The sequence below is a fragment of the Rhinolophus sinicus genome, linkage group LG04, assembly GCF_036562045.2.
Source record: "Rhinolophus sinicus isolate RSC01 linkage group LG04, ASM3656204v1, whole genome shotgun sequence".
In the NCBI taxonomy this organism is placed as follows: domain Eukaryota; kingdom Metazoa; phylum Chordata; class Mammalia; order Chiroptera; family Rhinolophidae; genus Rhinolophus; species Rhinolophus sinicus.
This window is the reverse complement of record NC_133754.1, coordinates 140,036,523-140,053,156: the sequence shown is the minus strand read 5'-3', so window position 1 is coordinate 140,053,156 and position 16,634 is coordinate 140,036,523. Positions and strand designations below refer to the sequence as shown.

At 42.0% G+C, this 16,634-nt stretch overlaps 1 protein-coding gene and 1 long non-coding RNA gene across 2 annotated transcripts in view; one reads left to right on the top strand and one right to left on the bottom strand.

Moving 5' to 3' along the window:
- The window catches only part of LOC141571343 (uncharacterized), a 361,216-nt gene that overhangs the window by 69,990 nt on the left and 274,592 nt on the right, over positions 1 to 16,634 (top strand). The gene's annotated exons all lie outside the window — the stretch shown is intronic.
- On the bottom strand, positions 8,428 to 10,014 carry LOC109441251 (importin subunit alpha-8). Its single transcript, XM_019721445.2, is given in 1 exon segment — positions 8,428 to 10,014. A coding segment is annotated over 1 exon segment (1,587 nt).

Sequence of the window (16,634 nt, the reverse complement as noted above, 5' to 3'; positions counted from 1 at the left end):
GAAACCCTGCTAATCAAATTATCGCTCTATGCTGTCTTATTTATACATCGTGTTTTGTATTTATTAAAACAACTCTAGACTTACTTGAACATAGATATTTTTATCATCTGTCACTCTTGTGCATACATGAAAAGGAAAATATAAATTAAATAAGGCATTTCTAAAACTGTTCACACTGCTGGTCAAACTCTTTCGGATCACTTTTGACTCAGAGTGATCAATGTCCTACTTTTCTAGACAGTGTCAGTTTTTGGCCATCAGGGAGTTGGGGAACAGCATTTCTTAAGAGTGTTTCACTATGGTCTGGAATTTTCTTCCCAGCAGCTGATAACCAATTCTTAGAGTTTAGATTCTGGTGCTTTCTTGATCTTACAACAAAGTGTCAACAGAAGCTTTTCAAATACCAACTAGAATTTCTATTCTTTCCTCAACTAGATCTTAAGTAGTTTGTTAAACAAAAAGTCGAGGGGCTTCCGTTGACTATGACTGACACCCACTCATGCATGTGCTGGCAATGACAACCGTGTCAGGACACCCAGCTGATCTGACCCATGGGGTGGCAAGACCTCTTTGTTAGAAAGTCACATGTAGATTTTGGAGACGTGAAAATATAAGAACAATGCAGAATTGACAAAATACAGTCACTCAATGATCTGACTTGGTCTTCAGGGCCAGTGACATTTCCTTGTTGGGGGTGATTTTACACGTAGGCTTGAAAACTAAGAAGTTATCTAGAATTGAGGTAGTAGAGTATCATCCTAGGAGAGGCAGGGCCAGATTATGGGGCAGACTAGCTGCACAGTTCATCAGGACCCCAAACTACAGAAATGCTTCAGTAGCCCCATTACTGGTCTATTTCCCTTGAGTGGTCTTACTGTGCACTTACACAAGTTGCTTGGTACAGGTATGTCTGAAACTGGCAGTCACAGTTATCTGAAATTCCAAAACCACATCGGGCGTGGTGTAAAACACATACCCATTAAATATACTGTCCCACTCCCTAAGAAATTGTCCTGTATAGGAATTGACAAAGAAAGCCAGAGAGAGACAAAAAAACGAGAGACCAAATGAAAATAGTCCAATTTTTTCGAAATAGCAATTTTGTTTACCCCCAGGTGAAGTAAGTTGTCTATTAACTCTGTTTTAGTAAGCAAGATTTATTAATAGAAAATTAGGTTCACCCCACTCTCACTAGATACATGTTGAACAAATATGTAAAGACTGTCTGTTTGAAGGGGCCCCAGACTACTGGTCTTCCTGAGCATGGACATGTTTCTAGCTTGCGCTGGCCAGGAGACAGGTTGGCAAGTTCAAGGCACCAGCTGAAGGGCAGTGTAGCTAGGACATGGAGTAGGAAGAAGGAAGACAGTCCAGCGAGGAGGGCTGGAGGCTAGCCCAGAGTCATGCCATATACATTTTCTACGAAGTATTTCAGTCTTCATCCCAAGAGAATTTGGGAGTTATTAAAGAGTTTTCAGCAGTGAAATGACATGCTCATATTTACATTTTCACTCTGGCTGCTGTGAAGTGAACAGACTGTTGAGAGCAAGTTATTTGCTCTCTGGGCAAGGTAGAGTTCTTCGTTCATGCAGCAACCTGGATTTCAAACTGTGGTGAACCTTCTTTCAGGTATTTCCTTGAAAGGGATATATGAATTATTAATCATTCACAGCAGCATTTGGAAATTTGACAGAGCTGAAATTAACAATTAAACTACAGTAACAATAATAAATCTATAAGCAATCTGTTAAATGGAGACTTCAGTGGTTTTACTTCTTTCTTATTTTTGTTTTGGATGCCTGAAATTAAATAATAAGTGCACAAAATAAGGATTTGGGACCAAAAGAAAATTTCCTGTGAAATAGGGTGAGAAGAGATTCAGCTCAGTACACCACATAAATAAACCCTTTGGGTGACACACTGTTATTCTTAATACCTAAGCAAAACATAGTGACACTGAAGCATTGAATCATTAATGGCAGTTTTGGTTTAGTTGTTAGTAACTACTTACTTTTGTTGGAGAATGACCAAATTTATTTCAGGAAAACTCAGTGATGGGAGCTGATGATAAAAGTGGTTTTTGACTCACATGTAATTCCCTGTAAGTATCTCTGTACATAGCATTTGAGCTAGGTACTATGCTCATTATGTCTTTTAATTCTTTCAAAGCTTTTTGGTGTAAGCATATGGTTCTCATTTTACACCCTGTACCACAGCATTCCAATTAAATGAGAATAATTTTAATAACAATGATGAAGGCTAATACTAACACAGCTCATTATGAACCAGGAACTTGTTTAACCTTCATAACAGCCACAGGAGAAGGTACCTTTATGACCCCATTTTCACAGATTAGTAAACTAAATCAGAGAGGTTAAGTAACTTGCCCAAGGCCACACAGCCTAAAGGTAGTGGTGGAGCTGAAATTTAGGCTCAGGAAATTTAGATTCAGAGTCTATGTGCTTAACAACTATACATATCACCTCTTTAAAGTTAGTGCTTTTTGAAAAGTCAGTTCATGACATATACGTATATGTATACACAATATTTTTCTTTTAAACATTTTCATAAGCCTCTTTAACTGGATCACCCCAACATAAAAATATGGGAGATTTTTGAAACTGAATCCAACTTTACAGCACAAGATGAGAAAAGTTTAAAAGCAAGCAGATGTTTGCAAAGCATATAAAACTCAAAATTGCTCTACACTGGATGTTATTTGGAACACAGGCATAATTCTTTTCAAATATGATTTTATCTAAATGGTGTCCCTTAAAACTTCATTTTAACACCCAAATGATCCCCAGCTGTTCGGGTAGATTGGCCCCTGCTGGTCTGTTTCCCAACACTTCCCATATTCCACCATAAATATTCATGAGGCAATGCTCCTGCTGCCCTAAGGGGGGGTGGGATTCATTTTTATGAACTCCTCTCAACTGGGATTAGCATCTTTCACCTATTACCCAACTCCTGAATTATGGTTTTGTTCTGCCATGGTTCCCATTTTCTTTATTTTTACTGATATCTGAGAAGTCTGAAGAGAATGTGAAGTGTGAAAGAAACTTCTAATTCCAGGAAGTTGGCCCAAGGAGTATACAAAATCAATTTTTAAAATACAATATCTTATTCAAACTTTACACCCACACCAGTGTGAAACTACTGTTTTCGTATTTTGCCAGATTTCCTAGGCAGCAGCAATGCGTCTGTAAGAGGTTTGTAAACTTAATTTGAGGCTCATGGGTGGGGATGTTGGAGGGGCTAAGTGGACGGGATGCTATTTCCATAGGCAGCAAACATGAGGCATTTTGGTCTACAAAAACGATGATTTTTTCCCCTGTATGATTTATGTTTGAATGTGGTTGATCCCAGAAAATACTAGGAATAAATCTGCATTTTGGGGGGTTGAGAGGTGCCATGAGAAACATGAATTTTCCCACCTTTGCAGCTCTCTTTCTCCCTCTCGTTTTTAATGGATTTCTTAAACCAGGTCTACTATTTGCACACGTCACGTTTATAACATACCCTTATGCACACAGAGATGCTCTTAACCTCATCAGACCAAATCAGGAAACTGTGACAACTAGCTTTGTCAGTGGCACGAACTCTTGATGTTTGACATTAGACTTGAGTGCTTATACCTGTTTGGCACTAACTAGTCAGACACACATGGATGCAATATTGAACTTCTTGAAATCTCTATGTTTGCATTTGTAAAATAGAGGAATATCAGTCACAAAGGCTTCTTGTGAAACATAAATAAGTTATGTAGATGGAATACTCAGCATAGGACGGAATAAGGGATGTTAGCTCCCTTGCCTCCTCCTTTATATACAAGTTCCTGCAGCGTTGGAGGATGAAATGAGTAGTGGGACATCCATGGTGGCCCTGAACACAGTGGAACACAGTGATCCCTTCCCACTTTTCGTGGGTTTGCCACATCACACAATGGTAAGAAGCGAGCCTCTGAGCACTTGGAAACACCACCTAATTCTACAAAGGTTTTTGCCGTACTGTGAGTGGGTTGTGAGGAGAGGCCGACCAAATTAACTGTACTGCCTGGGTTGATTAACTACATAGAGGAGAGGGCCGTACCTTCCATGGATCTTTCTGTAAATGTGAATCTGTTCACCTTGAAATCCATATTTGTGGGGACAGAGCCAGGAGTGCAGTTTCCAGGCTCTCGGCCTCACGTGGAAAGGTGCTGGCTCAGGTAGTAAATGGCCATCAACTGTGATTGCATGGCCATCAGCTGTGGCTAGTTGGCCGTCAGCTGTAACCAGTGAGCCATTGGCCACTAATATAACTGCTGTGGCTATGCTAGCAGAAAAATGGGGGCTAGCAAAAAGATGGTGGCTGGCGAGTGAGGATTGCAGAGAGGCGGATGCCGCCAGCGAGAATATAGTGATATGACTACCCTACCTATGGCTCCGTGGGTGTTACTTTTTGGCCTCACCATGTCCTGCATTCTTATGTGAGGAGTGGGAGCTGAGACCCCACAGGCTGCCCCGCGTGGTACCCTGCACGACAAATGGCGCAGTGGCAGGGTGTGGTGTCGGCCAAAACCCTCTGGAATGTACTAGAGCAGTTTACATGTATAAAAGCTCAGTTTTATAAGCAGGGTATGGTGCCGGCCAACACCTACCGAAGCATGGTGGAGCGGTTTGTGCGTGTGGGAGCCCAGCTTCGGGAGGCCCATGAGGAGCGACACCGGGAAGGAGAGGTACAGTCTGCCTGGGAGACTCAAGCTTTCAGCTGGCACATCACCCTCTTGGCCATGGATGGCATTGCCTTCATTTTGGTGATCTGCTGTGGCCTTAAGCTCCGAGAGTTGTGGACATCTTACACTGAGGCCACCAACCATTCAGACACCTGGCATGGCGAGCAAGATTCCAACCAGGTAGGAATGGCGTCTGACTCTGGGCAGGAGGACGTGTGGCCCCCACACACTGTGTGGTGTCCGGTGGTCACTGTTCTCAGGAGTTGGACCCCCAAGGAGGGGTGGGAGGACATGGACGGCTCTCCAGCCAGCGTGGAGAGGGCCCTGCAGGCTCTGGCTGAGCGGTTGCCGGAGGAGGAGAAGGCTACAGCCGGCCGCGTGGGCTGGATGTTCCTCACGGCCTAGAGTCTCAACACGGAAAGTGCACTTAATGAAATGGCCCAGGTGCCGGACCAGGTGTCCCCATTGGAAGCGCTAGAAGCTCGGGTCTGCCTATTAGAGGAGGAGCCCCACAGTGGAGACTCTGAGGTGGAGGAGAGAGGCGGAAAGAGGAGAGTCGAGGAGAGTCGGTCGGTTGGTAGCAAAGCCGACAGCAGGTTGCACGTCGTGTGAACCCAGCCTCCAGTGAGACCATAGTGGTGTGACTCCCCTACCTATGGCCCCGTGGGTGTTCCTTTTTGGCCTAGCCACATCCTGTGTTCTTATGTGGGGAGTGGGAGCAGAGACCCCGCAGGCCGCCCCACACGGCACATTGGAACCAACCAATTACCACCAACCCGTTTTCAATCCTGCCAAAATTACTGCATAAGTGGAGATACTGGAAGAACAATTACTCATCAACAAGGAAGGAAGATGGAGTTCCTGGAAGTAGACTGCCTAAACAGATACCTACTTAACACCCTCACTGCCCAAGTCAGAAGAACTGGCTAGAATATAGTCAACGGCCCAAAATCTGAAGGCAGTATATTGGAATTATTAACCTGCCGTCAGATAGCTGGGGTTTCAATGCTGTCGTGTCATACCTAGCCCTGTGACATTGGGTGAATCACTTAACCTTTCTAAGCCTGGGTTTTTAATAGCAATAAGATGTATCTGATATGGTTGTGATAACCATTGAATGAGATAGTCTAGGTAAAACATTTAGCACACTAAACACAGGGCTGGCACAACGTATGCAATTTATATTCACTTAAAACTTATTGTTGAAAGAATCAGCTTAGAGCAAACATTACGTCCTATCCCATATACTTAAGGCTTGGATACTTAATTGACCACGCTGGCAGGGCCTTGGACAGAAGTGCAACAAAGGTTTTGAGTGTCCCCTGAGTACAGAGTGTGTTTTAAACAAAACTAAAGGCTGCTTGATATTCGTACTCATATTTTAAGGGGTAACACGTAGTGGATTGCTCTGTGTGGGATGGTGAATAATGTGTGCGTTTGGAAGGTGCAACGATGCTTTCCAAGGTGTGCACATGGAAAGATCATTTTTTGATATGAAATAGCAATTGCTATATGCAGAGCCTGGTGTTACTTGCGTTTCCTTCAATATAACTGTCACCCACCAGGCAGAGATGTCTGTTATTTCATTCTCAGGCGTCGTCAGGCTTGCCCTATTATTTTAAGCTGTGCTTCTGTGTGTATTTGGAGCATTTCTTCAGCTTGTCTTGCTTGTAGTTACATCACTTTAGTCCCTCTTGAGCTGTCTCATGGTGTCTTATGCCTTTGAGAAATCCAGTCCAGTGGGGTAGTGAGGATTGTTTACGTGCATTCCTGTACCATGCTATTGATGGTTGTTTTGCATCAATTAAAATTTGAGTGTAACAATAATAGAATTGTTCAAGAGATTAGATATATTGTAGTGCTCCTGATATGACAAACCTGGCAAAGTGGGGTCAGAGACTGATAAGGAGAAACGTCATCGCCCTTCCTCTATACACTCACCCTCGTCGGCCTCAGTACATATGCTTATAAATGCATGTTGTTTGTATAGGAGGCAGACATAATGGATGAAGAGCCGCCTGTGGTTTCTGTTACCATCTGACCCCTTGGGCTGGGTTTAAGCCTCTTTTGATAGAGAATAAGTGACAAAATGGACTGAATTCATAGGAAATCCTGGGTCTGGGTTAGGCTATTTGGCATCGGGTGGAGCACAGTGAGTTGAGAGAGGCCATTCTTCCTGAACTCTGCTCAGTGCCCTGATTTGTGAGGAATTGGCAGCTCCTTGACTGCTTTAAGCATCATTGCTCAAGATGGCACTGTCAACATAATACTGCAGTGGTTCCTTCAAGCAGCTTCACTTGACATTGATAGGTTTAGTGGAAATAGGAGAGGGACACTTGGGGCCAATGGGGACTATAGCTGACAAAGTGGGTCACTTTGGGGACCCTAGAAAATACTGTGAGAAACTTGGAGGAAGTCTCTGTTCCTACCTGGTGTATCTAACTGGTGGGGAATAGGGGCTGCTAAAATGATTATAATTTAGGTGTTACATTTGATGTGATTTAAACTTTTGTAATAAAACATTTGGGGGGACTATTTTGGTGTAACTACTTTTGGAGTGTTCTTTTAGACTGAAACAGAAAAGGATTCTGGGGTATGTTTACAGAGTTAATAGCCCATGAAGAGTTAACTGCCTCATTCATAAGTAAGTTATAATAAAGTAGTTGAAGCCAAACACACATAACTTATCAGACAACATTATTTATGTGTTTAATTTTATTTTTAAGGGATCTTCCAAATAATGGTGACTCTCTACAATAATCTGTAATAAGATGGTGAGTGATCTGAAATAATGTTATTTTATGCTGAAATGTGTTGGCTGTTCAAACAGCTGTCTTATTTAAAGACCTTTCTTGATCTGTTTCCACTTCTCAAAATATACAGTTGTTGTGAGGATAAAATGAGAGATTGAATGTAAGTAAAGTGTTTGGCACAGTAGATTCTATATAATTGGTACACCACTATCTCTACAAGTTATAAAGGGCTTTACTTAATTCATCTACAAATACACAGGCAGGATTACAGGTGTAAACATTCCATTTTTAATTTGGAGCCTTACTTTTTATAAGATTTGGGTAGCAGTGTCTGGGTATAAAGGAGTGCCCGTCTGCCCAGAGACTCCCATCTATAACCTCTTCATCAGAGGCCTTGAAAGCCATATCATTTCATGACCCATTCCCCCAGTTATAGAAGGCGGGATAAGAAATGGTCATGTGACCCCAATTGGACCCATCATATTGCTCCCCTAAGGTTTTGAAATCAGGGCACTGAGAGAGATTAAGAGTCTTAGTTTGGTTTCCCCAAAAGTCTAGGCAAGGATTTGAGTGCAAAAAATTTGTTTTAGAGGAAATCCCAAGATACATCTGTAGGGGAGTGGAAAAGTAAGATATGGAAGGGGAATATGCCAATAAAAGGTATCTCATCAAACAAGGGACTACTTGGCAACTGGAGCTTAATCCAGTTAGAAAACTGTGTGAAATGTATGTCTGAGTTATCCCATCCTATAGAGCTGGAGGCTAAGGTATTTATTTTTTATTTGTTTTATTTTTTATTATTTTTATTTTTTATTTTTTTATTTTTTTATTTTTTGGTTTAACTGCATTTCTAATAGAGGTGAAAATGTCAAAAATTTTATTAACATTCAGTTTAAAAAGCTTTGTAACTGTGGTCCACCAAGATATAGGAGTGCTGCTTCTTAAAGAAGTTACCCTTTAAGGTTTGGTCCTCGGTTTAGAAGTTGTGGAGCTTTGGTATTTTTTTGTTAAGAGCTTTAAGAATTCATTATCTTGGTCCAGGGCTGGTAATATGCCATTTTCTTCTTCCTCACAAAAGTGGTTCTCGATAATGTTCAAAGCAGTCAGGGCAACCTGATGGTTCTCATGCAGTTGCAAAGCCTCGATTCTATCAACCCCACCAAGCTCTTCAATCAGAAGGCACAGGCTTTCCTTCTCCAAAAGCTTGTCTGCTGCCTGTTCAGAACAGCTCAATCGGAGGAGAGAATTGATGATGTCCAGGATGGTGATGATAATTTTGGTGTCTCGGATGGTGAGCAGGTTCACCAGTGGCTCTAAGACTCCAGCTTGGATAAGTTGGATCAGCTGGTCCACGGTGCCCCCATTTGTGAAGTTAGCCACTGTCCAGATAGCCTCTTTCTGGACTTTAAAACCTCCATTTTTTAGCAGAGACACCAAGGGAGGCAGCGCATTGCAAGCAATCAGCTACTGGATGTGCTGGTGGGGCCCCGCGGCCATGTTGCTCAGGGCCCAGGCTGCCTCCTTCTGGATGGTGGACTTGGGGTGCCTCGGGAGTTGGGGCAGCACACTCAGGATGCCTGCATCGATGGCCACCTGCGTCTGGAGGTCCGTTTCCGTGAAGACGTTCCCCACAGTGCGGAGAGAGGGGGTCAAGACATTGAGATCTGAGCTGGCCATGAGCTCAACCAACCTGGGCAGGCAGTCCGTGTCAACCACTTGGCTGATCCGCTCGTTGCTGCTATCGGTGAGGTAGGTGAGGGCCCAGCAGATGTCAGAGAGAACCTCGCTGTCTTGGTGCTGCAGGAGGTGGAAGAGCATGGGCAACATCTGCTTCACGGCTTTTTTGCAAGGGTACGGGTCCTTGTTCCGGCACAGGTTGGACAAGGTCCACGTGATGTTCTGCAGAAATGTAATTGGTATATTTGATGAAACCAGGGCCAGCAGACGTGGAATGGCATTGCTCGTGATAACCAAGTCTCTGAATTCTGCTCCATCACCTGCTATATTACCAAGGGCCCACACTGCCTGTTCAGACACAATCGTATGTGGGGAAGACAGAAGTTCAACCAAGGGCTGGATGGCTCCTGCTTCCACAACAGCTTGAGTCTGCTCCGAAGTCCCTGAAGCAACGTTGGTCAGAGCACAGGCGGCCTCACACTGCAAGCAGAGGTGAAGTGATGACTTCAGGAACTCCACCAGCCTGGGAATGAGCCCTGCTTCAACAATCAGGTTTAGAGGAGGGTTCCTTTTCTGCGACAGTATTTTCCTGGCTGCTTGGGTGGCCTGGAAACATAGGTCTGGATCGGAGGCATTCACACCATTGATTATTTCTTGCAGGGTGAGACTGACCCCTTTGGTCAGTTGTTCAGAAGCTGGATCAGGGTAGAGACTTATGATATTTCTTCTCTTTAAGGCCTGCTCATCTTTCTTGGCTTTCCAGAGCTGCAGGGTGACCACTATCTGCTGTTGCCGCCACATAGATGCATCTTTGCCTTGGTTCTTTAAATTTTAGAAACTCTCTTCTGGAGCTTCTAAAGTCAGCATGTTGACTGGCAGAAGCAAACTACCTGAACAAGAGCAAGGTGTCTGATCAATCCCTAGAGAGAGGGCTGGGGCGACACGGCCAGACCAGGAGCCGCCGGCACCCACTGTGTCACTCACCTGGCAGGGAGCCTAGGGGAGCTAAGGTATTTATACCTCAGTTGGGATTGCATATTGGTTAAAGTCTGCTCCTAAGAGGTGCTAAATCACAGGCACTGCTGGTGAGCAGAGCATGTCCACGCAGCCAGAGGTAACACTGGTTCAAGAGTTGCAGGTGCTGGCATGGAATATTGGGCTGGCAGATGCAGAAGTCTTCAGGGAGGTCTCAGAGACTGTGAGACACGCACAGACAACGTCTGATTATTGACTCAATTTGCTATTAGTGGATGAGTCATTTAAACAGAGGGGCTGAGGGCAAAGTCTCAGGCCTTGTGTTGAATAAGTGAGAGCTGCTCTTCAGACAGAAGCTGGAGACTGTGGTAGTGGGTATACAGAGAAAAATAAAGAAGACCGGGCATGCGGTCCCTAAAATATGGTAAAGGTGAACTGTTAGTGAAGACACCCCACCCAGTCACATAAGACCTAGCTTTGTTTTATTTTTCTGTTTCTAGATTATGTGAAAATAACTGGCCTCTGCTCCTTTTAATTTAGCAAATCTGAGTAGCAACCATTCATAAGATGTGGCAGGTTGTATCTTGCAGAAATGGCGCCAGCAGTATTTTCTGTCTCATGCTCTTCAGGACCTTCACACTCCCCCATCACAATGCAAAGTCTGTATTCCTTCCCCTTGAGATTATGGGGGCCTTTGTGGCTGTCCTGGCAGATAAAACATGGCAAAAGTGATAATGTGTAACTTCTGATACTAAGTCCTAGAAGGTATTGCTTCCACCTGGCTCTTTCCTGTTGTGCTCGGCCTAGAAATCCAGCCACCATGTTGGAAGGAAGCCCTGAACATATGGGGAGGCCACTTGTAAAGCCTCTGGCTGATTATTCCAACTCAGTCTTACCTAGATGAGTGAATGACTGAGACTGGAGATAATCCCAGCTTCCAGATTTCAAGTTGCCCACCCTGACACCATGTGCTCAGAGATGAGCCATTATCACTGAGCCCCACCCTAATTGCAGATATGAGGACAGAATAAATTTTGTCTTTGTTTTACGTTAGTAAGTTTTAGGGTGACTTGTCACACTACCCTGGTTAACTGCAACACAAGGTAAGGTAACCTATGTGGATTTATATAAGATCTTTCAAATAGTTCAGATTAGTATAAATGCATAGTTAGGAACTTAGCCATTTATTGGAAGTTAAAATTCCTTTTTCTCCTTCCAATCCATCAACACTAATGGATTCCTTTATGAGGAATTTTGTCATGACTCTTACTGGTTGACAGCACCAAAGCCACATCAGCAAACTCTCAGTCCCAACACAATTTGTCTCAATACTCCGTTACCATCATACTCTGGACCCTGTAGGACACAGGAAGCCTTGGAGATTTTACTGTACCTGCCAGCAACTGTGCTTTTCATGCATTGTCTCATTTAATTTTTGCTAAAATTCTGAGGTATAGATAACATCTGTCATTTATAGATAAGGAAACAGATTCAGGAAGACTAAATTACTTAAGATGACACAATGAATGGCAGAATTGGGACTTCAACACAGTTCTGTCTGATCCCACAGTCTGTATTCTTTCCCCTGCGCTACTCTGCCTTGGCCTTGAGGCCTTTGAAGGACTTGGGATTCACAGTTTGTTTTTATCCCATTTTAGCCATGTTCTGCACTACACAGATTTTGTGAGTTGCCATGGTAACATAACCAACTGTTATGCTTCTGGTTTATGAGAAATTACCTTTTGAGGTTAAAAATACTTTTTGTCACACCATAAATTGGGGTGCTCTGCTTATATATGGGTATGTGTATACACATAATATATGATTATGTATATATAATATATAGTATATAAAAGTATATATGTATATAATGTGTATTAAATAAAAATTGTAACAAAATTGTGCATATATACATTACATATATTTGTACACATGATTATATATAAAGAGAGACTATAGTAGAAGTTACTTATTTGTGCTACTCTACAAAAAAACTAGACATTTTTTCATTTATGTCTCATAAAAATTAATGTCATTCTAATTATTCAAGACATTGATTGCTTGATTTTAAAATGTTTTTATTTTTGAAATAATGTTTAGACTAACAGAAGACTTACAAAGAGAGTACAGAGACTTCTAATATCCCTTTACTCAGCCTCCCCTAAAGTTAACATCCTACACATGAAATTAACATGCTACAATGCCATTATCCAAACTACATACTGTATTCAGCTTTCACCAATTTTTCACTAATGTCCTTTTTTCGATTCTAGGACCTAACCCAGAATACCACGTTGCATTTAGTCAGCATATCTTCTTACTCTTCTCTAACCTGTGGCCATTTCTGTCTTTCCTTGTCTTTCATGACCTTGAGAATATTGAAGAGCATTTGCCAGGTGTCTTATAGAATTTAATTCGATTGGGTTTCGCTGTCACTTTCTCATGATAAGATGGGGGTTATGGCTTTTCTGGAAGAGTAGCACAGAGGTGAGCACCTCACTGCACATCTCATTGTATCATATCTAAGATGCATGATATTGACACGCCTTCTCTCTGGCTGTGTTGACTTTGATCACTTTGTTGAGGTGGCATCTTCCAGCTTTCGTCACTCTAAAGATGCAGGTTTTCCCTTTCCACACACTATTGTTAGAAGTGAATCACTAAGTCCAGGCTCCCCTCGAGAATCAAGCTCCACTTCCTGGAGGGAGGAGCATGCGTGGTGTTTTTATGTGGCCGTGGGAAAGAGTGTTTTCACTTCTGAAGTAGCCCATAGGTCTGCAATATTAGCGTGTGTCTGGCTGATAGAAACACTCCGTGCATTCAAACCTTGCATCATCCACATCTTTGATTTCTTCATCGTGGGAAACACACTCCGGAGAGTAATGCCCCTCTTCTTTGCTCCGTGATTGAGAGCCAAGTTGTAAGTATACTAAACATTCCTCTTCACCCCCATAACACAAGCATCACTCTTATCTCTTAGATCTCAAAGTCTGTGATGCTTGATATAAAGCATATGTAGCATTGTTTCTTCAAATGTATAGAACTTCTCTCCTGTGAAAGGAAGGAGATATATATATATTTTTTGTCTTTGAATTTTCCCTGACACCTGGGAAATAATAATTATTATAAATTAAAAATTTATAAAATATAAAATGGAATTATATTATATTTAAATATATTTTATTTCTATATATTTATATTTATACAAGTATGCATTTGTATATAAATATATAAAATTTGTGACTATAAAATTGTAAAGATTTTAAATACTATATAATAATAATTCCCATTGATTACATACCTCTTACGTGTTGAGCACGGTGGTTGGTACCTTAAATCTTTAATCCTTACAAAAATATCTATGAGGGAAGTATTATAATTCTCACTTTACAATAGAAAGAAGCTCATATTTAGGGGGAGAAATTTCCTTCCTCAAGATGGCATGGCAAGTAGCAAGGCTGGGACTTGAATTTTGGGCACTTTGATTATCAACTGTGAACCTGGTAAATGTTTATAGATTGACTGATTAAAGTTGGATAAGGGAAAAACAGTATTTGAAGATTGGACTAGTAATAAGTATTTCAAAAAAAATTACCCACAATTACACATGATTGAAGAAGACAGGTGTTAGGCTTTGCATAAAGTGGAGCTGCCACTTCAAGTCAATCAAAAGAATCATCCTGACAGTCAGGTTGATGTGTGAAAACAGCAGCTACGTCCTGAATTCTGTGAGGCGGAAGTCCCAGCTTCCACTCCTAGCTGCAGGCACATATGGGTTATATTATTTCATCTCATGCTCTTTATGTGCCCCATCAAAAGTGAATAGGGAAACAGGAAATAAGGGAAAGGGTTCCTAAAATATCTACAGAAAACAGAGAAAGGGAAAGCTAAAAGTTCCCTATACAATTGAAGCTCACATATAATAATCAAAGGATAATAATAGAGATGAGGTATAAATCAAGTAAAAACTAATGTTTGTGTGAGAGAAAGAGCAAGAGAGAATATGAGAATATATGAATCTCAGTCTACATGCTCCCATAATCTTCACTGCAGCAGTATTGCATCTCTGTATTTTCTAGGAATCAGCTTAAATTTATTTTGTGCCTCTTCACTACTGAACTATGGGATACTTAACTTTGCTTATTTTTGGAACTTCTCCCCACACTAAATCATGTTGAGGTGCCAGGGGATCTTGATATTGACCTGGGAGACTCTTGATATTGGCCTGTCCACCCAGGTCCCCATGGAAATATCTAATATACTGTCTACAGTGTCCCTTTAGGTTAGAATGTGCATATTGCTTCTGCACCCTCTGTGGGATAAAGATATCATCACAAGCTTGACTGCTTTCAACTTACATGACCAGCACCACCCAACAATAAGAGCTAGAAAACCCTAGCCATCTTGTTCTACAGAAGTTTGGAAACCTCCACTCTGGGAGGAATGTGTGGACAGCTGTGGCTCGAGGCCTCATGGCCTGGCCTGTCGCCTGTTGAGGTCTCGAGGGGACAGAAATTCTGGTCATGAAAGCTCAATCCTAGCAGCATGCATGTCCCATCTAGTTACCACACTGAAACTGCCTTGAGGATTCCCAGATGCTTCTTTTCCTTTTTCCTTCTGGGTTAGTTGGTTTTATATTTCAACTGTCATCTACTGAGAGGCATCAAGAACATGCTGCTATCCCAGGCTTCCATAGTCTACCCTGCAAGCCTCTCAGAAGTTGCTGGAAGAAAAGTTTAATGAACCATGCATGTTGACAGCCACCTTTCAGAGCAGGGCTGGTCTCATGGTTCCTGAGTCACTGCGTTCCACACAAATGCAACTGCCAATCTGTCAAGCGAACACAGGCCTTTCAGTTTAGCCATGGTGATATGTGTGTAACCGAGCCTAGAGGACAAACACACGAAACTATGCACACGTCTGCTCTCTCCTAGACACCCAGCACCCGCTCTCCCCCTTTCCTCTTCCCTGTCTTAATTCTGTAATTCAAATGTGAAAACAAAACTTCTACTCTGCTTTGTTTCTCCCAGTTAATCTCAGGTCAAGGATTAGTATCCATCACCCTTTCTCCCCCAATGTAAACAGCACCAGTCTTTTCATTTTAAGTGTTGACTTGGGAGACAAACCAGTTCTCATTTCTACGTTAAGGCTGGTCTAGAAAGTGTTTTAAGACTTCAGGTTACACTCGGCAAAGCCGGTGCCCGGTGGGTTGAAAGGGTACGCAGGGCTGGGCCCTGTTTCTCTGCTCTGAGTTCATTGATTTGCTACAGCTTCTTTTGTTACTGCTGAAAAGGGGGTAGGGAAGACTTGGATTAATAAAAGCATGAAATAAAATACATGTGTAAAATGCGGTAAATAACAAGGAAGGGTGTGGGGTGAGGAGTGGAGGGCCCAAGAAGCTCATTGTGTAAAAATTGAGGTTTCTGTGGTCTGTACTGTGGTTTATTTGGGAAATCATGGCATAGGCACCTCAAGAAATTCACTGAGGACTGTTGACTGATGGGTTTCCAAATGAAAAGCCATGCATGAGAAATTAATTTCCAGGTGTGCTTGACCACTTAATTTAGATCCCCCCCACCCCCCGTTAACGTTGCCACAGATACCATTTTTTTAATGCAGTGAGTGTATTATTTGTGTCATTCCCAGTAGACACTCTGCATTCTGTGGGATGTGGGGTAAAACACCCACACAACATACGTGTAAGCAAGGATTGTGTCTTTATTACAAGAAATGTCTAAACTATTTGGGAAATACCAAAGAACTTGACAATGCTCCATGGAGTTAATGTATTATATGAAAAATAGTCATTAGCGAAGAATGTCAATATGGATGTTACTGTTTTATCTGAAGTTGATGAGAAAACAAAATAACAAAATACTTCCATGCTTCATAAAAGCAGATGCTGTGTTCTCGTTGCTGTGGTTGTGATTATCATTGTCATTACTAAGCAGTTATGACATATCTTGAGCTCCATCAGAAATTGTATAAAGAGACACGGACCAACTTTCTGACTTCAGTGCTAAGTGCTTATATGACCTTGCATGAGACCCTTAACCTATCTTATCTGTTAAACAAGTAAGTTGCTATAGATAACTTTTATTTTCATTTAAGTTGTAAAAATTCTTTGAGTCTAAGTCACAAAGACCTAGTGAGCGCTGATCGGAAGCACAGTGTGCAAGGTAAATTATTTATGTTGTCGCTGACTGGCCATCCTTGCATTTCTGAGTGATAAGCGGGAAATCTTAAGACTTAAGCTATGACAGGGGAGGACAAAGGATTAGATTTTTCCAGTCCTGTAAAAGTCATCTGGAGAATATTTACATTAATTACATGCAATTTAGTTATTTGAAGCGGCATCCTTAGACAAACAAAAGGTGAACTGAAATTTTTTCAGCATATACTAGAGCACACAGTCTTGCTGAATTGTGTGACAGGACTTGCCCAGAGCTTCCTTATAAGACGTTCTTAACTGCTTTAGCAGTTCAATCTACTGTCTTCATATATCTGACAAA